Here is a 26,128-nt window from a genome sequence, read left to right as displayed (position 1 = left end):
TCCGGGATCCATATCCCCTGCCCTTGATCTCTAATCTTTTTGATCAGATTGTTGGAGCCAAGGTGTTCTCCAAGTTGGATTTGAGAGGAGCCTACAATCTGATCAGGATCAAGGAGGGGGATGAGTGGAAAACGGCCTTCAATACGCACGAGGGTCATTTTGAGAACCTGGTGATGCCTTTTGGGTTGACGAACGCGCCAGCAGTATTTTAGCGATTCGTCAATGACATTTTTGATCACTTGGTGGGGAGGTTCGTAGTAGTTTACCTGGATGACATTTTAATTTATTCTCCTGATCTGAAGACCCATCAGGATCATGTGAGACAGGTTTTGACGATCCTTCGGGAGAATAAGTTATATGCCAAGTTGGAGAAATGTTTGTTTGCGGTGCAAGAGCTTCCGTTCTTGGGATACATGCTTTCTGATTCCGGTTTTCGTATGGACCCCGAAAAGGTCCGGGCGGTTCTGGAGTGGGACCGACCAGAGAATCAGAAAGCTTTGATGCGGTTCTTGGGGTTTACGAATTATTATAGAAAATTTATTTCGAATTATTCTACCCTAGTAAAACCTCTTACTGATATGACCAAGAAGGGCGCCGATGTCTCTGTCTGGTCGGATGAGGCATTGCAGGCCTTTTTGGCTGTTAAGGAGCGTTTCGCGTCTGCTCCCATTCTGGTGCAGCCGGATGTGTCTCAACCATTCGTAGTAGAGGTTGATGCATCAGAGGTGGGGGTTGGGGCGGTGCTGTCACAGGGTTCATCTCCTGGCAAGTGGGTCCCGTGTGCCTTCTTCTCCAAGAAGCTCTCGGTCGCCGAGAGGAATTATGATGTTGGAGATAGAGAGTTGTTGGCTATCAAGTTGGCCTTTGAGGAATGGAGCCACTGGTTGGAGGGGGCGTCTCACCCCGTTACGGTGTATACTGACCATAAGAATTTGGCTTACCTGCAATCTGCCAAGCGTCTGAACCCTAGGCAGGCCAGATGGTCACTGTTTTTTACCAGGTTCAATTTCGTGGTTACCTTTCGCCCAGGGGTCAAGAACGTCAAGGCAGATGCCTTGTCTCGCAGCTTCCCTGGGGGAGGTGATTCAGAAGATCCGGCGCCGATTTTGGCGGATGGGGTGGTGGTCTCCGCTCTGGACCCTGAATTGGAGATGGAGGTGTTGGGAGCCCAGGAGGGGGCTCCTGGTTCTTGTCCCCCAGGGAGGTTGTTTGTTCCTGAGGGCCTACTATACAAGGTGTTCAAGGAACATCACGATACTGTTCTCGCTGGACATCCTGGTGGTAAGTCCACCTGTGATCTAGTATCCCGGAGGTTCTGGTGGCCAGGGTTACGTAAGAGCATTGAGAATTACGTGACAGCTTGTGAAACCTGTGCTCGGTCAAAGGTTGCTCATACTCGACCACCGGGTTCACTTCTTCCATTGTCTATTCCATCTCGTCCTTGGACGCATTTGTCTATGGACTTTATTACGGATCTGCCGAGTTCCTCCGGGAGAACAGTGATTTTGGTGGTAGTTGACCGTTTCAGTAAAATGGCTCACTTTATACCACTAACGAGTCTGCCTAACGCTAAGACTCTTGCGCAGATTTTTGTGGATAATATTGTGAAATTGCATGGTATTCCTTCGGATGTGGTCTCTGATAGGGGCACGCAGTTTGTCTCCAGGTTTTGTAGGGCGTTCTGCTCTCGGCTTGGCATTCAACTTTCATTCTCTTCGGCTTTTCATCCGCAGTCGAATGGTCAGACGGAGCGTACTAATCAAAACCTGGAGACCTACTTGAGGTGCTTTGTGGCTGAAAATCAGGAGGACTGGTCCTCATTCTTGTCTTTAGCAGAATTTGCATTGAATAACCGTAGGCAGGAGTCCACGGGTAAGTCGCCATTTTTTGGCGCATACGGTTTCCATCCCCAGTTTGGTACCTTCTCTGGGTCTGGTTCCTCTGGGATGCCAGAGGAGGAGAGATTCTCTTCTGCCTTATCCTCTATCTGGCGGAGGATTCAAGGGAATTTGGAGAGGATGGGTGAGAGGTATAAACGAATGGCTGACAAGAGACGTGTGACTGGTCCGGACCTGGGTGTGGGTGATCTGGTGTGGTTGTCCACTAAGAATATCAAATTGAGAGTGCCATCTTGGAAACTGGGTCCAAGATTTATTGGTCTGTATAAAATTTCTGCGGTGATCAATCCTGTGGCGTTTCGGCTGGATCTTCCGCAGACTTGGAGGATCCATGATGTGTTCCACAGGTCTTTACTAAAAAAATATGTGAGACCGGTGGAACCATCGCCATTGCCCCCTCCTCCTGTTCTAGTCGAGGGAAACTTGGAGTTTGAGATCTCAAGGATTCTCGACTCGAGAGTTCTTCGGGGTTCCCTTCAGTACCTGGTGCACTGGAGGGGATACGGTCCTGAGGAGAGGATGTGGGTTCCGGCGTCGGATGTCAATGCCAGCCGACTGGTGAGGGCTTTTCATAGGTCCCATCCGGATAAGGTTGGTCCAGGGTGTCCGGAGGTCACCCGTAGAAGGGGGGGTACTGTCATGCCCCACTCTGACGATGTGCGGAGGTCGGCCAGGATTGCAGCACGAGTTTAGTGTTTGTTTTGGAGTCGTGCTGGATCCGCCCCTCATCAGGTGCACTGGGTGGAGTCATTAGTTTAAATAGCTCATCAGCCCAGTGTCCTGAGCGGATTATACTCATCATTGTGGTCTTGGAAGCTAGGAAGGAAGGCTGGCTGTCTGCTCCAGCTCAGGAAGATAAGTGTTATTTCAAGTTGGTTGTTTTGTGTCATCTTCCCATCCAGGTTCTGTGCGAGCAGGCTGCTCCTATTTCCCACTTCACCATCTCAGGGAATTCAGGGTTTTGTCAGCCCAGGCACGGGGACACCTCATACCTCCATTTAAGGTCTGTAGGTGGGCTGAGCAGTGAAGAGGGAAAGAGGTCAGGGATTTGCTAGGAGGTGACCCTTCCCCCGTCTCTCGCCCACAGCCTGGTTGGCGCGTTATCTGTTAAACTGAGTGCATGCCCGCCGTGACACAGTTGGGGTTAAATAACTTATTGCCAGCTGAAAGATAATCACCCATTCAGTAATTATCCAATAGGAGGCTCATAACTATTTGCTTAGTTAAATCCAGGTGGTGACTTTTTTGGGGGTCAGGCAGTGTATTATAAAAGTAGAGAAATTGAAATTTGAAATTTTTTAACTCAATTTCACCACTGTCATGAAGTACAATATGTGACGAGAAAACAATCTCAGAATGGCCTGGATAAGGGTCCATTCACACATCCGTGTGTGTTTTGCAGATCTGCAAAACATGGACAGCGGCAATGTGCGTTCCGCATTTTGCGGACCGCACATTGCCGGCACTAAGAGAATATGCCTATTCTTGTCCGCTATTGCGGACAAGAATAGAACATGTTCTATTTTTTTCAGGATCGGAATTGCGGACCCGGAAGTGCGGGTCCGCAATTCCGGATCGGGGCTGCACGTCGTGCAGCCCCATAGAAATGAATGGGTCTGCAATTCCGTTCCACAAAATGCGGAATGGAATTGCGGATGTGTGAATGGAGCCTAAGTAAAAGCGTTTTCAAGGTATTACCACATAAAAAATTACATATGTAAGATTTGCTAAAAATGGCCTGGTCCTTAAAGGGAGTCTGGGCATGGCTTGGCTGGAGCATGTGCAGTAGCTACAGCGGGCATCGCAGTACGCATGCCCCGGCCAAGCGAGGCAGAGCGTAGGCTTTCGCTGGGAGAGGATGCAAAGGAAGAGAAGGGCGGGCAGAGGCAGAGGCTGGGGCGAGGATATTAACAAAAGAAGATGATCAGCCTGGGCTCCAAAGAAGTTAACGCCGCCCCTGGGCTCTTGCGAGCTCTCATTTACATATGAATAAAGCCAGTTTTTGCCGCAGGTGTACCGCAGAAGAATGCAACAAAGGTACCATTTGATTTATCTAAAGTTATGCCAGAATGCTATGTAAGCAGTCTATAATGTCCAAATGTGGTGATAGACTCCCTTTAAGGTGAAAAATGGCTCGGTCCTGAAAGGGTTAAAAGAAAAACTCCAGAATAAGTTCATGTGTTTTTTTTTGGGCCACCTGCTTTAGTGCCATGTTTTTGTGGCTTTTTAAAAAAAAAAAAACAGTGGGGGTAATTTACTAAGACCGTCTTTTTTTTGCTGGTCTTGGATTTCCCCCGCGCTGCTGTAAGATTTGGCTAATTTATGACGAAGTGTGCACCTTGTCATAACTTAGGTGAATCTAAGGCAGTTTGTGCGCCTAGAGAGAAAAACTGGAGTAGTTTTTCACCAACATTTATGCCCGTTTCCAGGCGTAACTTTGCCAGGGCCAGAGTCCTGCCCCAACACACCTCTGCTCCCATCTCGCCCAACTGCCAAACACGGCGTAAAACCAGCCGTGGTACTAAATATTGTCATACAGCCAGTTAGAAAAAGGGACTTGTGACTATTTTAGTCATACAAATAGTCACAAGTCCTTTAACAAATAACCTCTAATGTGTTTGCCCACTACTGTTTTCTTCATGGCATTTTCCCCCTATAGAGAAGGTGATGTGAAAATGCCTGAAAGAACTCACCAAACAATGCAGGCACAAAAAATGACATTAAAACCACAAAAGTGCAGCAAAAGGCAAGCAAAAACCTATGTGTAAAAGAACCTTTAGGGCCCATGCACACGGCCATAGCCGTTTTTGTGGTCTGCAAATTGCGGATCCGCAAAACACGGATACTGCCCGTGTGTGTTCCGCATTTTGCAGAACAGAATGTCCTGTCTTCTATAGAACTTTAAAATGGACAAGAATAGGAAGTTCTATTTTTTTGTGGGGGCGCAGAACGGACATACTGATACAGATGCTGGCAGTGCTTTCTGCTAGTGGGAATATCTTCTGCCACGCAACATGTTCCATATTCCGAATGTGAATTTCAATTTACTGTTTCAGTTTGGGCACAGGAACCCAGCACAGTGATGCGAATGACGTATGTATGGCAAGTTGCCCCGTCTTGCTGAAAGAAATGAGACTTATGGTCAGTGTAGAATTGCTGGAAGATATCCAAGTACATGGCTTTTTCATCAAGGAATATTGGCCCACAATCCTTGTATCCATAGCCAGCACCAAGAGCGATTTTTGGATTATGAAGTGGCTGTTGGCAGGGGGTAACTGGGAATTTAAAGCGGTCCTGAAAAAAACTACCAACCCCGTAGTCGAGCACAAAATACCGCCCCAGCATAACCAGATGGCACAGTGCAGCACAAAATACCGCCCCAGCATAACCAGATGGCACAGTGCAGCACAAAATACCGCCCCAGCAGAACTAAATACTACCGTGTAGACCTAAAAACTGCTGCAGCAGAACCAAATACCACAGTACAACACAATATACTGCCCCAGCAGGACCAAATACCACAGTACAACACAATATACTGTCCCAGCAGGACCAAATACCACAGTACAACACAATATACTGTCCCAGCAGGACCAAATACCACAGTACAGCACAACATACTGCCCCAGATGGACCAAATACCACAGAGCAGCACAATGTACCACCCGAGCAGAACTAAATACTACAGTACAGCACAATATACTACCCCAGCAGCACCAGATACCACAGTGTAACACAATATACTGTCCCAACAGCGCATAATACCTCTTCAGTAGCTGCCCCTCTGTGGTGGCCAGTGCTAGATGCCCTATTCTGTCTCATCCTCCTCTTCCATTTGTTTCTAAGATATGGAGGAGGGGGATGAGGAGGTGAGATGCGGACCACAGCACAGAGCCAGCCTTACCTTCAGGACCCTGCCTCGTCTTTCAACGCCACTAAACATAAAGGAGAATATAGCACTACATACTTCTTACATCCAGTGATGTCTCCTCTGATATATCGGTACATGTTTCCTGTCTTTATCTTCTCCATTTGGAACAGACCTCCATGACAAATTCTGTAAGTGATGTACCCGCTTATACAGGTGAAACTTGGAAAATCGGAATATTGTGCAAAGTTCATTTATTTCAGTAATGCAACATAAAAGGTGACACTAACATATGAGATAGACCCGTTACATGCAAAGCGAGATATTTCAAGCCTTTATTTGTTATAATTTGGATGATTATGGCTTACAGCTTATGAAAACCCCAAAGTCACAATCTCAGGCACCCTTTGCTCAGGGGGTATGGATTAATTAGCTGACTAGAGTGTGACACTTTGAGCCTAGAATATTCAACCTTTTCACAATATTCTAATTCTAAGTTGCATTAATGCAACTCCTTTTAATTAGCATTACTTAAATAAATGAACTTTGCACGATATTCTAATTTTTCGAGTTTAACCTGTATAGATGTTCTCTTTTCTCATCTTTTCAATTTGGACCATACCGATATGACAGCTTCTTTTCTGCAGAGTTTGTCACACAGACTTTTAGATTCTTCACTTTTCCATCATCCTCCCCATCCTGCTGCCAACTCCAATCCTGTGCCCGCTTCGTTCACCCATTTACTATACTGCAGAAAAAGTACCTCCAGTAATAATAATGCCTCTATAGTGTCTCCAGTAATATTAATGACCCCTATAATTCCCCAAGTAATAATAATACCACATATAATTCCCCCAGTAATAACAATCCCCCTATAGTGCCTCCAGCAATAATAATGCCCCCATAGTGGCCCCTATAATACCCCAATAATAATATTGTCTTTTTGTTGTGTTTCCAGTAATAATGGTGCTCCCAGTATTGTCCCAATAGTCTCCCCTATGGTCCACCAGTGGCCAGTGAAAAAATAAAAATAATACCTGAGTCTCATTTCCATCCACCCTTTGCAATGCAGGCCTCTTCTGGCCTACTGTCTGAGAAGCCGGTGTCCTGGCGCATATCATATTGCTATGTCTCGGCACAGGGGGTCGCTATTACATCATCTTGACACCTGGGACCTGGTGCAGGTGGCTGCAATGATATCATCGCTTCGCAACCACCTGTGCCAATCTACTGTAAACTAGGCCTAGAGCCTATAGGGGTGATGGCACGGCTGGAAACCATTGGCTCATGTTCCCCCTGCAATACTCAATTTAGGAGGCACCTGCCATCGGCCAGGTACATAAGTATCTGGTGCTCCCAGTGTTAATTAACTTTGGCAGATCGTTATGTACCTGGCCATGAGGAGGGCTCAGGCAGCCCCCTGTCCATTGGCGCACTGGGAATCTTCCCGGTATTGTCTATGGCAGGGTGCACAACGTTTCCCGAGTGGGGGCCACATTGTCAAACTGAACCAACATCAAGGGCGAAAATAAAATTTAAAGGGGTATTACCAATTGAAATACTATATGGCATATTTAACATACAGTATATACCATTACTGTCTAGTTACAGGTCCAGGACTCCCATCTAATGGGAGAATACATGAAAAATACATGTCAGCAGCCACAAGACATAGACATACATGTCTGTTACCAGATGGTTGGGGGCCGCACAGAATGGTATCGAGGGCCGCATGTGGCCCCCGGGCCGCAGGTTGTGCACCCCTGATCTATGGCCAGTGCGCCCCTGGCTGTTGTTACAGCTTATGTAAACTTTCTGTGTTGCCAGTACCTACTGTTCTGTGAATTAGCAGATCCAGTAAGATGAAACCATGTGTCATCGGATACATTAATTTTCTATATATCAAAATGTCTGTCCACTCTCATATCCAGCAGCCAGTTGTATTAGTCCACACTCTTCTTTTTATCTACTCCTTTAACTCTTGCACAGCTGGTATTGCTTGAGATGAAGCGATTTCAGCTGATGTACACCTGCTAGGATAATTTTTTGTGTTAATTTTCTCAAGCTTCTCATAGTCCTCTCCTGGGTGTCTGCAACAACGAGTGTCTGAACACATGGTTGTCTATCTTTTTTGCATTGGCCATGGCACCTTCTGCACCAAACCACGTACTGTATATTGTTTTTAGCTAGAAAGGGAATGTATGGATATTGATTAGCAAAACTCTTATGTTTCTTTAAATCATCCTGTGATTACATAGGCCTCCTATATCAAATATGGCATGGTGGATACTTGCACAACTTTACTGCCCTCATCATACTGCTCTGATAAAAATGAATTAGTTGTTCTGATTAGTTGCTATGGGCAGCAAAGACTGTTTTACTCTAAGACAGCTTTGATGAATGAGGTACCATAAACATTATCCTGTGTCATAGTTGCCAACAGTCCCAAATTTGCAAAGACTGTCCCTAATTTTCAGAAACAGCCTATGTGAATTCTGGCTGTCCTGGTATGAAAATGTACAGGGCTTAAAGGGAGTCTGTCACCTACTATGAGTGCTTTAGACTGCTCAGATCGCGTTTGCCCCCCCCCCCCCCCCCCCCAATTAAAATAGTACCTCTCTTGTGTTTGTTCCTCGTAGAGATCCTGAAAAAAGTACCTTATAAAGTTATGCAAATAAGCTGTCGCAACTTCTCAGGGGCAGAGTTATGGCCGCATGTGCCCAGGCCCCTCAGCTATGTGCCCAGATAACGACTCGCCTTGCAGTCCACTGGCCGCCCTTCTCTCCTACTTCATCCTCTGGCTTGGCCTCAGCATTGTTAAGATTAGTGCCTCTGAACATAGCATAGTGGGTAGAGCAGTGCGCATGCGCGGGCCCGGCAGTGAAGAATGATGTGTTTTTCAGTGGCTGGGACAGGGAGACTGGTCAGAGGTGAGGGGAAGCTGAATGAAGCAAAGTACAGAGATATTCTTAGTGAAAACCTGATCCACTTATGTGTGTATGGGCCACTCCAAATTGCTATATGCCCTTTCAGGTCATCTTGCACTAATCATTGTATTTTCCTTTGTCAATGCTTCTAAATTCCTATTTTAGGCTGGTGAAATGCATTACACACTACCAACACTAGAGGTCACTATAACACCATTTATATCGGTCAGCGATAGGAAGTTAGAGGGGAGATTGGGAGTGAGGAGTTAGAAGAGGAGACAGACTGTGCTCTGTTCTCCTGGGCCTTGCCCAGGAGGTAAGCAACTTGAACTTTTGGAATCCAAAAGCAGGATTTCGTAATCCTACATTGTAGAGTCAAGGCCAGGCACTACTTGGACTATAGTTCAAACAACCTTTTCAAAGAATGGAGCAGAGAGTTTGCCTGCCATGAAGGAGACCACCCTTGGGCTGTATACTATTAGTTCCAGTGGATCCATATTAATTGCAAGACTAAATAGCCAGTGCAAGAACAGAAACCAAGTAAAGTACCATCATTACTCCTACTAAAGTTGAGCTGGGACCTACAAACATCACCTCAAAGAGCCTGCTAATTGGGATTTGCAGCTTTACCATTTCACCACCTGTATGTATGACAAAGTGCTGCTATACTTATTGCAAGACTACAATTTACAAGTAAAGTTCCTGTTTGGTTCAACTACTGCCTCTCTCATTTCATTCTACTCCATCTCTTAATTGCACCTTACGGTGCTGGCGTCATGAACACAGGGGCTTAGCCACCAAAGCACCCTAAGCATACCCATTACCATCTAGGGGACCTCAACTTCCATCTGGCTGGTGTTCCCTGCAACAGAGAGTGCCCCGGAGGATTTAGTGCTGTCCTCCCCTCCACTGCACGCCGTCCCAGGGAGCTACAGAAAAGTGAGTACAACTACTATCCTCTCTCGGCAACACCAATCACTGACACTCACTCATTACACCCCTGTGGCTTGGACGTCGCAAGAATTGGCGTCACGAACAGGATGCGAAAAGTATATCACATGCCTCTGTGCCTTTAAATGAACTGTACACCGTGTATTGCAAATATCGATTGGAGAGAAACTTTAAAGTGCCTTTAATCAACTGGAAAGTAGCCTGTTTGAATCATAAAGTACATGTGGATATTATACAAGACCTTTATTAACAAATCACATGGTCAAAAGTCGGAAAACTGAAGATTTTTGTGTCAATAGAACTGATTGCTGTCATTGAATGGACTTTCTTATGCACCTAAAATGGCTGCCTGAAGCTTCTTTATTAATTGTACTGCACCATCTCTGTGCAGAACGCCCCGTTCGGCGGGAAAATTGGGTTCCACCCCTTTTGAAAGTGCGGGAAAAAAATTACTGCTGTGCCACCATAGACATTGCATCATGCCTCCCGGTCTTGGTCCCGCCCTCTCTTTGCCAGTGAACCTGGGGGGCGGACCGGAAGGAGGAGTGTGCGCCAGTCCAATCGAGAGGGAGGACGAGTGCTACTGTGGAGAGGCCGGAGAGGAACTGATAGCGGGAGAAATGGCTGACCGCCCTACTCCCCAGCCTGACAGAGGCAAGAACGATGGCCCAAAGAAGCGGACAGCCCCAGAAGCAGCGGGGGCAAGTCGCGGCCCAGAGCCATCGCGGTGGCAGTCGGAAGTCGCCCTTCTAATGGCGGGAGAGCGGGATGACTTTTATGAGATAATGTGGAAGCAGTACGGCTCGGATTACACCCAAGGGCCACCCTTGAAGCCAGCGGAGCCTCCCCAGGACCTAAGTGCGAAATCTATCCCCAGCGTTGCCGAGGGATGGGACCGAACTCAGGCGCAGCAGCCAAAAGGAATACAGCCCTCTAGTAGAAGTCAGGAGGAGACCGATGAGGAAGTTATGGATGAACCCTCGACTCCTGAGTGGCTGGATCGCCAGAGAGGAACAGCCTCAGCGCACGTGCAATACCTTTACACAATGGGGTTTGCCAGCACCAATGTTGCTTGGCAGCCCACCATCGCCCCCTTGCACCTGGATGTCCGTCCGAAGTCCCAGAGAAGGAGGCGTACGAGGCAGATGCGGACCAAGCCTGAGCCCACCTGTGTGAAGGATGCCCGTCAAGAGAGCGCCCAGCTCCTACAACAGTTGACGCTCCAGGGTCGTGAGCAAGGGTCTGCTAAGCCACCTGCAGAGAAGGACATCCCTGCTGCCATCAAGAAACCATGGAAGTGCCGATACTAATGTCAATGGGAGAGAAGACCTACATTTTCTATAAGGTCCTGGAGCGGCTGGACTTGACCCCGAGATCAACCCGGCGCCGGTTGGAAGCCATCCCAGAGTGCTCATCTTCGGGAGCCCACTATCCGCCGATGTGCCATCGTCACCGGATCCCTACTTGTAAGTAGGCTGGATGGCCACCTAAAGAAAAAAAAAATATTGTGTTCCACAGTTGGCCCCATATAATTAACCAGAAGGACTCGTGCTAATTGCACCTTCTAGTGGTAGTTTTCCCAAACCACTTTAGAGCCTACTGTACCCTGTGGAAAAGTGTTCAGGATCATCCGGCTGGATATTAGCAGGACCATTTATTCCCATTGCACATTTTTGTTTTTATTGCACCATTTTCCCTTTTCCTCTACTCAGGTTATCTAAGAACTTTAACTGGGACCTTAAATTTAAAAGTTAAGCAACGTTTCAAGCTATGTACCCAGAAGGGCATTTTCTGTGCCTATTTTTTACAATACTCATGTTTACATTACCGGAACTTTTTGCACTTTATTGGATTACAAATATTTTATACCTCAATAATAAGTTGGACTTTGCCCAATGGACTTTGCTATGGACTGTATTGCTTATTCCCAGATCATCGCCCAGTTTTGTCACCATCAAGCAAAGAAGAGAACAAAACCCATTAATCCCTTTACGCCAATGTATTAACATGTGATATTTTGAAATGTGTATTTATATGCAAAACTCTTTTATGCACTTGAATTTGCTGGATTCACTTGAAAAATAATATATAATATAATGTGGGATTTTGAGATATATCTATATTTGTGTGCAGCGCATGTTTTTGGTGTTTTTCAGGTAACGATGAAGAGATCCACAGCATCTAGCAAGTCTAAAGTCGAGGCCAACTTTTATTAAAGCAGTGGGGAATGGGCCACTCCAAATTGCTATATGGCCTTTCAGGTCATCTTGCACTAATCATTGTATTTTCCTTTGTCAATGCTGCTAAATTCCTATTTCAGGCTGGTGAAATGCATTACACACTACCAACACTAGAGGTCACTATAACACCATTTATATAGGTCAGCCACAGGAAGTTAGAGGGGAGATTGGGAGATTGGGAGTGAGGAGTTAGTGCTGTCTTCCCATCTAGGGCACCTCAACTTCCACCTGGCTGGTGTTCCCTGCAACAGAGAGTGCCTTGGAGGATTTAGTGCTGTCTTCCCCTCCACTGCACGCCGGCCCAGGGAGCAACATGACAATCACACTAAGCCCACAGCCAAGGCAACACAGAAGTGGCTTATGGACAACACTGCGAATGTCCTTTAGTGGCCCAGCCACAGCCCTAATAATAAATGAAAGATTTCAAACATTGTCAATATGGGGTATTGAATGCAGAATGATGGGGAAAAATTAGATTTTTTATTTTATTTTAACACAAGCCCGCAATGTAACAAAATGTGAAAAAGTGAAAGGGTCTGAGGACTCTCCTAACGCACTGTGATTATGGTATAAATTATAGTAAATTTAACAAACAGTAGAAGGTTTTGTCCCTGCTCCCTTTTTAAAAAAGAAATTTGAGAGTGGGGTAAAGCTAAAAAAAAGTCGCACATTTTTGTGCAAATCTGGTGCACTCCAAAATATTATGCAAGTACAGAAATATGACTAAAGAAGATGAAGACATAAGCATAGGTTAAGCATATGAGTCATATTTTAAAGTGGTTCTGATAAGTGTTTGATCACTGGGGATCCGAATGGGGTTCTGCTGCCCAAGTGAATGGAGAGGTGGTGAGCATGTGTGACCACTGCTTCATTCACTTCTATAGGACTGCCGAATACATTGCTCACAGCAGTCCTTTAGAAGATAATGGAGCAGTGGTCAAGCATGTGCACCAACGCTGCATTCTTTTGGGGCAGTTCGGCAGCACTTGCAGACCACCGTTCTGATGATTGTGACTCCAGTGATCAAAAATTTATCCCCTGTCCTGTGGATATTTGTTAGTGTTAGGCCCCTTTCACACGAGCGAGTTTTCCGTGCGCATAGCACCCGCACTGAATCCTGACCCATTCATTTCAATGGGTCTGTGTACATGAGCATTTTTTTTCATGCATCAGTTCTGTGTTGCGTGAAAAACGCAGCATGTTCTATATTCTATGTTTTTCACACAGCCCTGGCCCCATGGAAGTGAATGGGGATTCAGTGAAAAACACATTGCATCCGGAAGCAAGTGCGGATGCAATGCGTTTTTCACTGATGGTTGCTAAGAGATGTTGTTTGTAAACCTTCAGTTTTTCATCACGTGCGTGAAAAACGCATCAAAACACATTGCACCCGCGTGGAAAAAACTGAACAACTGAACGCAATTGCAAAATGGTGCGAGTTTCACTGAACACACCCTGAATGCATCTGGACCTAATCCGTCACGCTCGTGTGAAAGAGGCCTTAGTAGTGGCACAACCCCTTTAATGGAGCAACCCAAAAATAATATTTCACTTCATGGAATAAAAGAATAAACAATTTGGAAGCTAATAGGGAGATGGAGAGAGCACCGTGTAAAAAAATTATTTTGTTTACAATGACGCACATGGCATTTTTCGGTGCCAAAAAGACATGGAATTTCCATAATTAATAGCCTAGCAGAAATGTGAAAAACAGCATGACTAATGTTATTGCTTTTTATAGACATAAGAAAATGAAAGAACACCCCATGACATCCAATTTATAATGGTATGTACAACACAAATAGGGTACATGTAAGAATTGTAGATTGTAATTATTATATAAGTCAAACAAAAGACAAGGAACCACCATTACAAACAAGAGAACCAAAGATTTCATGGGTGGTCAGGTAAACTAATAACTAAATAACATGGGAGTAAAGAAACAGGATGGAATGGGACCAAGGTAGTGGTCTACAGGTGCGTATTTGTAAGGGAGAATATTAAGTAGAGGTGGAGGGGGGCATTAGGGAGTATGACAGTGGTCAGACAGTATAGTAGACAAAAGAGGTTTCACTGCAGAACATCATCTTGATTGTCCAAAGGAATCATATATTGTATTTGGAGATATTCTAGAAGACTACAAAATGTGTGGGTGACATAAGCCAGTCAGTTGACCAGATCCTCTGGACCAATTCCACGGTAGTGCATGTCTCAGGTCTATGTGAGAGTCTGTGGGAGCCTAAGGCTGTAACTCAAAGGGAGGTTTGTAAGGTTCTGGGTGTTTCTCTGTAAAACCTGGTCGAAGTGTAGGATTGTTCCACTATAGTCCATCTCAGGGATGTTAGGTTTTCCGTGGTGAACAAATTTCCTGGCCATTCTTGGGATTTGTAGGGAAAATTTTAAAAACAAAGCATGGAAGCTTTGAGAAGGGTTTTCAGTAAGCTCTTCCGGCAAAGGCTTCCCACCCCAGACTTTCCATTTTAACATCTAGAGTATGTAGTTTGGTTAGTAGTGCATAAAACAGGTCTGACTGCCACTTTATCTGTCATTGGATAATACATGATATGAATACATACATCACATTAAGCAAAAAATAAAGTGATGCATTTCTTAAAAATTACAACATTTCATAAAAATAAAGCTAAAGTTATATGAAGGTGGACATGTAGAAATAAGATTGATTCTTTACAGCTCGAGGCAATTACAGTTTTGTACAATGCATTATTTTATACATTATTTTATACCAAGACTAACTTCGCACATCACTTTTTATACACAGTTCACACTTGAGCTTAAATACATTTTCTTTTTCAGTAATTAGATATTGATGACCTGTCCTCAGCAGGCTTGAGAAAGACTATGGATTAGTCAAAACATTGCACTATTTTTGCACTTTGTTCCTGTATCGGACACATTTTAAATAAAGGAGACCATAGAGCACATGCTGGTACCCCCACCAATCAGCTGTTTCCGGCAGCCACCAGTGGACAGAAGGCTCAGACCAGTGTGTCGTTTCTGGAGCTGATGTACTGCGGCTCAGCTCCCACAGCAACTGCACTGTTTCATACAGCATTAAAATGTATAGGCTCCGCGTGGCAAAACTTCGCCTCGGCCAAAGTTGCGCAAGACTTCGGTGAATGACTTCGGTATTCCTATACAGTGTCAGACTGGGGTACTTGGGGCCCACCAGTATAACTGATTCTGGGGGCCCACCTTAGGGATCCTGCACACTAACTTTTCTTTTTCCATGTCTGTAACGTTCACTTCACTTCAATGGGGCGCCAAAAGAAAAATTACTCTGTGTGCATTCCGTGTCTGTATGTCCGCATTGCCGTTCTACAAAATGAAAGAACATGTCCTATTATTGTCGGCATTACAGACAAGGCTAGGACTGTTCTATTAGAGGCCGGCTGTTCTGTTCCACATAATGTGGAATGCACACACCCCGTATCCATGTTTTGGGGATCCACAATGTGCAGACCACAAAACATCCAACGGTCGTGTTCATGAGCACTTACAGTGATAACAGAAATATTAAAGATGAGGTATGATGTAGACATTCACAGACAAATGCACAAACATACATGTGGCAGAATTTACACATATATGGATATCCTGCACTTAAGTCAGTCAGAAACAAGACACATGCAGCGCACACCAATCACTCATTGGACACATGTGGCACACAAGACACTTATACATGGGTCACATGCCACTGATGCATGTCACATACTGCACATACACCACTGATACATAGAAGATATATAGCACACACCAATCACACATGGGAAACACACAATGCACACACCAAGACATTTATGCCTAACCCTATTAAGTGTAGCACACTTAAAAGGGTTGTCTCACTTCAGCAATTGGCATTTATCATGTAGAGAAAGTTAATACAAGGCACTTACTAATGTATTGTGATTGTCCATATTGCCTCTTTTCCATCACATTACACACAGCACGTATCCATGGTTTTGACCACTCTGCAATCCAGAAACGGTGGCCGTGCTTGCATACTATAGGTAAAAGTGTTGGCCTATGAACACTTCCAGCCACCACTGCTGGAATACACGGTGGTAATAACCACGGACACGTGCTGTGTATAATGTGATGGAAGGGAGGCAATATGGACAATCACAATACATTAGTAAGTGCCTTGTATTAACTGCATGATAAATGCCATTTACTGAAGTGAGACAAACCCTTAAACCCCTTAAATGTCTGGCATGAAATTTACCAAATCTTAACCTCCTTATATTGTACACAATCTACAGTATAATTAAAAGGGTTGTCCTACCATAATGACCTATTGCCTTTCTACAGGATAGGTGATAAATATCATATTGCTGGGGTCTGACTGCTGGAACACCCACTGATCATGAAAAAAAGGGGTCCTGAGACATTCAATTACATTACCGCCAATCTATGTACACAAGGGTCTTAAGACCACGTTACCTTGATCATGGGGGTCCCATCAGTCAGACCCCCACCAATCAGACACTTATCACCTGTCGTGTCATAGCTGTTGAACCTTTTCACATTCCCTATCCTTAAAGGTTTTCTTTGGGTGTAAAAAAAAATTAAATTAAAAAAATCTGGCCCAAAATATCTGTCAAACTAAAATAGAAATGCTCGCCTGTTAAAGGACCTGTGTCCACTTTTCTAGTTATCCTCTATCCACAGGATCGGGGATAACTAAGTGATCAGTGGGGGTCTGAACACTGGAGCCCCCACTGATCCCCCTTCTTGATTGAGTGGCAGGTCGAGCATATGGGGTCGCTGGAGATGGCGGAGTACAGCGCTGGCTATTTCCAGTGGTCCCAAAGAGAATAAATGGATCAGCAGGGCATATGTGTGGCCTGCCACACCATCAAAAAAGGATGCCCTATAGTGTGGAGAGGATAACTTGAAAACCTGGACAACCCCTTTAAATCCTCCACCACTCCACCACCAGTATCTCTTTACATGGCAGCAGTGATGCTTGTAAATACGGAATATCATCACTGCCGCCATGTAAACCATACGTGTCAATACTGGAGAATGTGACACACTGTGCAGAATTTTTCAGTCATAAGTCCAACCGCCTTTGCAGGTCATAACCTTTAACAAAGCCCAAGCAAAGGTGCTAGAGGAGCAACGTAAGAAAAGGGCACAAACGGAGGGTCATAACTGAAGCAGAGACATTAGGGTCACCTGAGGTAGGGTAATAGTGGGGATCCTGGAGCAGGGGTAACTGGAGAAGAGGCAATATTAGCGGTGCATTTAGAGTGGGGGTATCGGGAGCTGGGGCATTTAGAGGGGTGCACCTAAAGCAGAGGCATTAGGGTCCACCTGAGGCAGGGTAATAGTGGTGATCCTTGAGCAGAGGTATTAGGGGGGCAACTGGAGAAGAGGCAATATTAGGGGTGCATTTAGAGTGGGGGCATCTGGAGCTGTGGCACTAATTGGGGTGCACCTAAAGCAGAAGCATTGGGGGGACCTAGGACAGAGCCCCCCCAATGCCACTCTGAACTCTGAAGAGAGCAGCACACATACACAGATCTGAGTCTACTATAAACAAATCCCCTATTTCCCCCTTACAGTCTCCTACAGCTCACTACTGTCACACACCTGAGAAATTAGCCCAGCACCGCAGAGGAGTCCTTCTCTCCAGAAGCCAGTTTTCTGACAGCAGGGAGGGCAGGAGGATGGCCAGACATGTCCTCTCCTCCTTCACTGCCAGCAGCCCTGAAGTTTAGAAGATACTGCGTGGCCTCCTGTACAATTTACACCAGTAGGAAGCTGCATCACTGTGTGATACTGCCACCTAGTGGCTACAATAATTGTCTCTCCTGAGAAACAAGAGGAATAATTACTCCTCCATCTTATCTCCGGGCGCAGGAGACTGGGGGCCCACCAAGGAATCCCCCGCCTCCCTGGTGGGCCAGTCCGAGCCTGTTCCTATCTGTGTATTTAAAAACATTTTAAAATAGGAATCCAAAGTCATCCTGGGTACCGAGGTACCAGCCAGTACCAAAGCCAACATCGGATTCCTATTTAAAAATGTTTTTAAATACGCAGGTAGGAATACCAAAGTCATTCATCGAAGTCCTGCGCAACTATGGCCGAGACGAAGTTTTTCTACACGGAGCGGATACATTAAAATTTTGTAAGGAACAAGAATTACAAACTAAGTTTTTTAACTAATCACTTTTGGATCTATGATCCGAAACTTGATTCGCTCAAGCCTATTGATGAACTATCTTGAGGATAGACATCATACAGAGAATGGAACCACAATCCTACATGTGATAAGGTGCCAGTGGAAGGACGCCAGAGCGTCCACACATTGTTCCCTCCTGCTTTACAGCGGTAATTTGCCTTGTACTACGCTCCATCTACTTACCAGACCATTCATCACAGCAATCCATAGTGCCATGGATTTTCCTATACTGAGGATGGCCATCAATATCTAAGTACCAGAAAAAACCTTTTTAAGGCTCCATTCACACGTCCGTAGTGTGTTGCGGACCCGCAAATTGCGGATCCGCAACACACCCGCCCGGCACCCCTATAGAAATGCCTATTCTTGTCCGCAAGCTGCGGACAAGAATAGGACATGTTCTATCTTTTGCGGAGCTGCAGACCTGAAGATCGGGGCCGCCCTCCGCAAATGCGGATGCTGACAGCACAGCACACTGTGTGCTGTCCGCATCCATTCCATCCCCATAGAAAATGAATGGGTCCGCACCCGTTCCGCAAAATTGCGGAACGAATGCGGACCCATTTGCGGACGTGTGAATGCATTTGCGGACGTGTGAATGGAGCCTAATATTGTCTGATCCCAGTTTTGGTGAAATGACTGATGATGTAATATGTATGTTGGCAACATGACAATTGTCTTCTGTTGGGCAAAAGAAGCATTGTGCATATTTGATTTCAACATAAGCTGCTGTCAGAAGTGTGACAGTAATTTATTACACCTCTCCCTATCGAAATAAACATGCGTGCATCTTTATAGTGTTTTTTAATCTTGCTTTTTTATGGAATGCATCCCAGAAAGACAAGAAGTATAAAGGAGATCTGTATCTTTTCTCCTTCTCCAGGATGTTTTTTTCCTAAAAATAAAAAAGTGAGAATCACGTGTAAAACATGATGTGTGAACCTTCTGTAGAGAATGCAAGAAAGCCTAATTCTCTGGCACTACTGTAAGCACTGTAGCATTTGACTTAGTACCTGCACAATTTCCTGCCATATCCTAACACATTGCGTTACAAAATATCATGTCATTTTTTTTAACTAGTATTCATACGGCATTGGCAGTGCCCGTTTAGTAGGTTCACTAGGAAAGCTCAGAGGTCATACATGAAGCTTAAATGGATAATCCAACCCCTAGAATGACACCCCCCCACCTCCAATGTTTGGGCACCTCATATAGGCTATACTTACCCCGGCACCCATGTCGCTCCTGATCTCCACAAGGCCGCTTCATCTCCCTGCCGCACAGATCAAAACATCCGACGATGGGGGGATTAGCCAACAACAGGCCACGACGGGGACAAGCCTCTCTAGCATTGCGGGTGTTGCTAGGGAGGTTCGTCCCCGTTGCAGCCTGCTATTGGCTGCCCCCCCTTCCGTCACCGGATGTTTGGATCCACGTGACAAGGAGATACAGTGGGGATCAGGTGTGACGCGGGTGCCGGAGAGCGGGGTAAGTATAACCTCTTTATCCATAAGGCCGAATTAACCAGATAGTAGCCGAAAGTGTGCTTTCGGCCTCTGCTGGGCTGGTATTTATAGGTTATGCAAGTTATTTAACGCTATGGAATAATACAGCTTGCTGCTCTGTTCCTTACAAAAAAATACAGTAAAAAACATATACTGCATGGTGTACATGTTTTTTTTTTTTTACATGGGAGTCTATAGGTGACATTGGCCACTGTATCGCTATACAGCGGTATACATCAAAGGCATAGGTCACAGGCATACATTGTAAGATCCTTCCGATGGTCTATATACCCCTGACATATACTACATTGTGACACCATTACTGGTTGTAAGTTGTTAGCACTTGTATCTGTGTATGTTGGATAAAGCAATAAAGTGATTTATTTTTCCTTTAATACTTTATGTGGCTAGCAAGATAAGATAGCCTTAGGTTGACCATCGAAAATAGTCTGTCAGCCATGTTTAAATGAGGACCTATTGTCACTATTGAGGGTCAGGAAGTGGAGCAGGTAGAGAATTACAAATATTTGGGGGTCCACTTGGACAGCAAACTAGACTAGAGGGGCAATTCGGAGAGGGTTTACAAAAAGGGGGTGAGCAGACTGTGCTTCCTATAGAAACTAAGGCCGTTTAATGTGTGCAGCAAAATGTTAGAAATGTTCTACCAGTCTGTTGTGGCAAGTGCCATCTTTTTCGCAATCATATGCTGGGGAAGTAGTGTGCGGGTGGCTGACGCTAATAAGCTCAACAAGCTTATCGGGAAGGCAAGCTTGGTTGTTGGTTGCCATCTAGACACTTTTTAAGAAGGTAGTGGAGGAAAGAATTCGAAAGAAGTGTATGGCGATTATGAAGAATAATGCTCACCCATTAGATGAGCTGTTTATGAGGCAGAGGAGCAGCTTCAGTAACCGTCTTATCCTACTAAGGTGTAAAAAAGAAAGATACAGGAAATCGTTCGTGCCGACTGCTACGGGAAACAACGACCTAATCCTTCAAGTGACCTCTGTATTACTGTTGTACCAATGGTGTATTGTACTGGCCTGTCGTGACTAGTAATGTATGGGATTATACTGTCAATTGTCTACTGTGATCCATGTCTATGTTGTGCTGCTGTGATACTGAAATTTCCTTTGGGATCAATAAAGTGTATCGTATCGTAGCGCATGACCTAATACAGGACAAGGATGTTGAATTGACATATGTGGCTTGATCCATTGGCCATGTTTAACTACAGAGTGAGTTAAGAGCTGTATAGGCTTTTTTTTGTCACTGGCTTAGTGAAACAAGAAGGTGACATCTGGGAGGTATGCGAATGCTTAGAACATAAAGTGCTGGGTAGATGAGAGGTGTCTGGATATGAACTGGGAAACATTCTTCAATCACATTGATTGACATTTTGTTTTGTGCAAAAAGATCTTTTAATTATAAAAAGATTGTTTCCACTGGTAAAATGCATCACCGTTTAAATTGTTACATTTTTATAGATGTGCTAAGGGACGGTATTGGCTCACTTTATGGCCCCATGCTCATGACCGTATCCATCATGCAGTTCACAAATCTTGGATCTGCAAAAGATGGATGGTTTTCAATGGGGACATGGTCCGCATTTTGCAGACATAGTCTATCTTTTTGCAAAACCGACATACGGATGGTCCATGTGCTTTCCGCATCCTTATGTCCATTCTGCAAAATGATAAAACTTGCAAACAAATTGCAGACTGCAGACCCATTGAAGTCAATGGATGCGTTAAAAATCGGGTGCCACACGGACTGCATTTGATTTGCGGACCGCAAAACAGATACTGTCGTGTGCATGGGGCCTAAAGGGGTTCTTCGAGATAGGCTATCCTTAGGATAGGTCATCAGTATCAAAACAGTAAGGGTCCGACACCCACACTTTCCAGTCAGCTGTTCTGCAGTAGCTCCGTCAACCAAACTAGACACAGAAACTAGACAGGTCCATCCACTATGTAGTGGATGGAGCTGGCTACTGCAGAGCTGTATGTATTCAAGTGAAAGGTAGCAGCTCTGCAGTAACTAGCTCCATCCACTACACATTGGACGGAGCTACTGCAGAACAGCTGAACAGTGGAGGTGTCGGGAATTAGAATCCTGTCAATCTGATACTGACGAGCTATCCTAAGCATATACAATCAAAATTCCAAAAAACTCCTTTAAGGAAACTAGTTGTGTGTGGACACTTACTGGAAATGTTTCATGGGAAAGAAGTATCGCCCAGAAAAAGAGAACCGTCTCGCTTGTGTCACCTATGGGAAGTGGCTCCCTTTCAGTCATGGGTGGACTGGCCATAGACCCTACTGGGAAATTTCCCAGGAGGCCGCCAGAGCTCTCCTCACGGCCACGAGCCAGGTACATAAAAAACTGATGCTCTCAGTATTAGTGAATGTTAGAAGCATCAGGTACTTACAGTATGCATCTGGACAGTACCTGCAGGCGCCCTACTGAATTCAACTGTATTGCCATCCTTAGGACAGTGATAGTTTCATACTGTGGAGTGGGCGGCAGTGTTTTGGGCTGCACTGTGGTATTTCGTTCTGCCATATGGTACTGCGTGCCCCACCTACTTCTGTTGACATACCTTCTGTCAATTTTGATCCACCTACAACATGGGGCCACTTTTAGGGTTTTTTCCAGGGCCACTTTAAGTTCCCAGTCCACCCCTGCTGTCAGTCAATGTCTGACTTTTCAACAAGCCTTGGAACATGACAAGGGAAGATAGCCCAGCCATATTCAGCCCTACTACCATCTACAGACCAATGTTAAAGACGTTTTTATGGTTTCTGGTTTGGCTTTTGTGCGTATTAAACATAATATGAATTCACTTGTCTACAGATTTTGTCTTTCAAAAACTCACCTTTGGAATTCCCTTCCCCTTTCTTTTGGATCCTTTCAGTATTACTTTGTATCTGCATCCCTAGCAATCTGTACTCCTTTAGGATGACACTGATGGCATAGAGGTTCTTTGTTTCCGTATCCGTAGCAGTCTGGTCCCACACACTGACAGCAGCCATTGTGAAACCAGCGGTATCTGGAGGCTCCCGTAAATTCACAGGTTTCATGACAACGTCTCATAGGCATGCAGGATTTAAAGTACATCACCGTACAGATACTGGATGTGTTCACTGGAGACTGAGCAGCTACAGCTAGAGTAGAGAAGAAAGAAATCCTTTAGTCTATTATATCCATCACACATACAGACGGATGCAGAATAAAAGCAATGACTACGCCCGATGCTTGGTACTATTGTGAATTTTTATCAATATTTTTAAAATAAAGGATGTAAAACGCCATTTGTCAGATGTGTCCTGTTATTTCATATTTGTCACATTGAATGATTCCTCATCTGTAAAGTGGGTCTGTCACCATACTATGCTGTCCTGTTTCATGGCAGCATGTTTCAGGGAGAGGTTCCATGTACTACTAACTGAAATGACTCCATATTGTGGCATTGTGCACAACCTGCTGCCCGTGTTACCATTCTGTGCCGCCACCAAACATCTCACCATCTCATCACAGATATGCTTGTCTGGTGGCTGCTCATATGTATTATCCATTGTTGTGCTTTTTCATGGGTATATAACATTTATATTTAAATATCATAATTATAGTGCATTTGATTATATATAAGAGGCCATATTGTTATATATTCACAATTTTTGTATGTATTTTTAAAGTTGGCCGAAATAGGTTCATGGAAAGGACACTGTTCATAAAGTTTCTTCTCTATAGATGTACCAGTCTGAGAAGAGTCATTCTTGTCTCCTTATAGATTTATGACTGAGATAAGGATATTCTCTAGACGTATTTGGTACTAATTACCACTACAGTTGATGTCTATTGGTGAAGCAGAAAATCTGCAGTGTCTGTATACACATATAATGAGCCTTAGTTTTTTTTTGTATAAGATAATCAATAAGACATATGTATTGTTTTATATTGTTAAATATTATGAAGGACGTCAATGCATCTATTATCTTATTTATTTCTCACTAGGAATGCATGTACTCCAAAAATATGATGAGAAGAATTTTAAGTATAGACTTTGTTAATGAGTCTCCGTTCAGGGAAGGAAGTGTTATTTTAACTAACCATCAATCACCCATTGAAGTGACAGGGGAGACACACATGTCTGTGAGAGTACAAGGTTTATTATATTCTTATCAATACCATAAATTTGATAGTTTGGGAGATGTCTAAACCGGTACCTTAATGTCTATGCTTTAATTGGTACATGTGTCAAAGTTAATCCCTGTAGCTCTGATTTAGGATTCCATATGTTATGTATATGGAATGTAAGATGAAGTCAGACCTGGATATTTAACCCTTACTGGTAATGATGCTAATAGTTTATGCAATAGTGACACCTAGGTATAAATAAGTAACATTACACCAACAGCAGAAATGCTTTCTGGGTAATACAGTGACATCATAGTCATTATCATATGTACACACCTAACCGACAATGATTGGAAAACTCCAAGCTAAGAAGGTGTGTCTAACTGATACGTTTTTGGATAATAAACCGCATAAAGGAGGGAAGAGAGAAAGAAAGAAAGGAGGGACACCCCAGGAGAAAAATCCCAATGATCAGAATGGACTTCCCTTAGACTCTGCATATCATCTGCATTTTTGGGTAATGTATAAATTTATTATGTCTATCTGTAAATAATAAAAATCAAGGCAACTGGACTTACTGTAGATTTCTTGAAAACGTTTCACTCGTTCTTCATACGAGCTTTCTCAATTCTGAGTGACTGTACAATAATTCTCTGGGATTAAATATGTAACTGAATCAACAACTGGTAATTATACCCAGCATAGGGTCAGAGGTCCTTATACCCAACATGGGGTCAAAGGTGTTGATTCCATTATCCTAATTGGAGTCAGTAGGTGATAATGACCTCCCAGAAAAAGGTGTCAAGACAGCAAGACAGGTGTATGTGGCATAAGTGTATGTGGCAGACAATAGATGTCTAACCCCCCCCCCCCCCGCCTCTATTCAAGCTTGGCTTCTTCATTTTTACGTAGATGGCCTCCTTCACACCTCGTTTGTACCAATCGGCCTCCTTATCCAAAACACGTACTTGACTGTCTTCAAAGGTGTGACCTGTTTCTTTTAGATGTAAGTACATGGCTGAATCTTGACCAGAGGTTTTGGCTCTTCTATGCTGAGCCATACGCTGATGTAGTTGTTGTTTTGTTTCGCCGATATACAGTTCTGAGCATTCCTCATTGCACTGGACTGCGTACACAATGTTGTCCATCTTGTGTTTAGGCGTTGGGTCTTTTGGGTGAACCAGTTGTTGCCTCAGTGTGTTGCTGGGTTTAAAGCAGACAGGGATGTGATGTTTATTAAAAATCCTTTTGGGTTTCTCAGACACCCCAGCTACATATGGGATAACCATATTCTTGCGTCTGTCATGCTTCTCGCCCTCACTGGTAGTCTTGGTGCTCTTTCTTCTCCTTCCTTCTGTTTTGACAAAGGCCCAATCTGGATACCCACAAGTTTTAAGTGCCCCTCTGTGGTGTTTGAATTCCTTCGCCTTGGCCTCTGTGCTGGTGGGGATTTTCTCTGCCTGGTGGTGTAGAGTCTGGATGACTCCCAGTTTGTGGTCTAGAGGATGGTGGGAATCAAATAGCAGGTACTGGTCTGTGTGTGTTGGTTTTCGATAGACCTCTATTCCCAGCTTCCTTTCCTCTTCCACTGTTATAAAACAGTCCAGAAACGCCAGTTTGTTGTTCTGCATATCTTCCCGCGTGAAATTGATGTTATGATCCACTGAGTTGATGTGGTCGGTGAAAGCCTGTAACTCTTGTTCATGAATTTTAACCCAAGTGTCATCCACATATCTAAACCAATGACTCGGTGTAATTCCCATAGAACAGCCATGTTTTTGCTTGTAGAACTTGTCCTTATACTTGAGGTAGGTGGTACTCAGACAAAGGTCCAGTAAGGCACACACTTGGTCTGGGCTAAGTTCTGTTCTGCAGCCTAAGGTGTTGTCTAGTAGCAACTGTTTCCTGACTGTTTCAATTGCCTCCGTAGTGGGTATGCAGGTGAAGAGGGATGTAACATCATAGGAGACCATTGTTTCTTCTGTGCCCAATGCCAAGTTCTGGATTACCAGATGTTGATTCAGTTACATATTTAATCCCAGAGAATTCTTGTACAGTCACTCAGAATTGAGAAAGCTCGTTGGAAGAACGAGTGAAACGTTTTCAAGATAAAAATCTACAGTAAGTCCAGTTGCCTTGATTTATTATTTACAGATATACCATGACCTGGATAAATGAGAACCTTCACAGATTTATTATGTGTAGTATTGATTGAATTAATTGGCTTGATATTTAGTAACTCCCCCCTTTAGTGCGGATGTATAATGTTAAAAGTGCTACATCAATATTATCACTATTCAGTAAAGATGCATATTACTGAATAAAAGATCTAATATTGATATCATAGAAACTCTCTGATTGGAATATTCACATTCCATAGTCAATATCAGGCCT

At 44.3% G+C, this 26,128-nt stretch overlaps 1 protein-coding gene across 4 annotated transcripts in view; it reads right to left on the bottom strand.

Annotated features, from left to right (window-relative positions):
- The window catches only part of LOC120989050 (twisted gastrulation protein homolog 1-A-like), a 92,271-nt gene that overhangs the window by 54,265 nt on the left and 11,878 nt on the right, over positions 1–26,128 (bottom strand). Inside the window, exons 5-6 of one of the 4 annotated variants that reach the window (XM_040416904.1) lie at positions 22,473–22,761; positions 13,313–14,426 (exon numbers count right to left, since the gene is read on the bottom strand). In XM_040416904.1, coding sequence (XP_040272838.1) covers positions 22,514–22,761 — 248 coding nt within the window. In that variant the 3' untranslated portion in view covers positions 13,313–14,426; positions 22,473–22,513. Of the gene's footprint in view, positions 1–13,312; positions 14,427–18,704; positions 18,988–22,472; positions 22,762–26,128 lie in introns of those variants that run through there. The other 3 variants (XM_040416907.1, XM_040416905.1, XM_040416903.1) reach the window with 3 other exon arrangements.

Source organism: Bufo bufo, chromosome 2 (genome assembly GCF_905171765.1).
Source record: "Bufo bufo chromosome 2, aBufBuf1.1, whole genome shotgun sequence".
Taxonomy (NCBI): Eukaryota; Metazoa; Chordata; class Amphibia; order Anura; family Bufonidae; genus Bufo; species Bufo bufo.
This window is presented reverse-complemented; position numbering and strand designations above follow the sequence as displayed.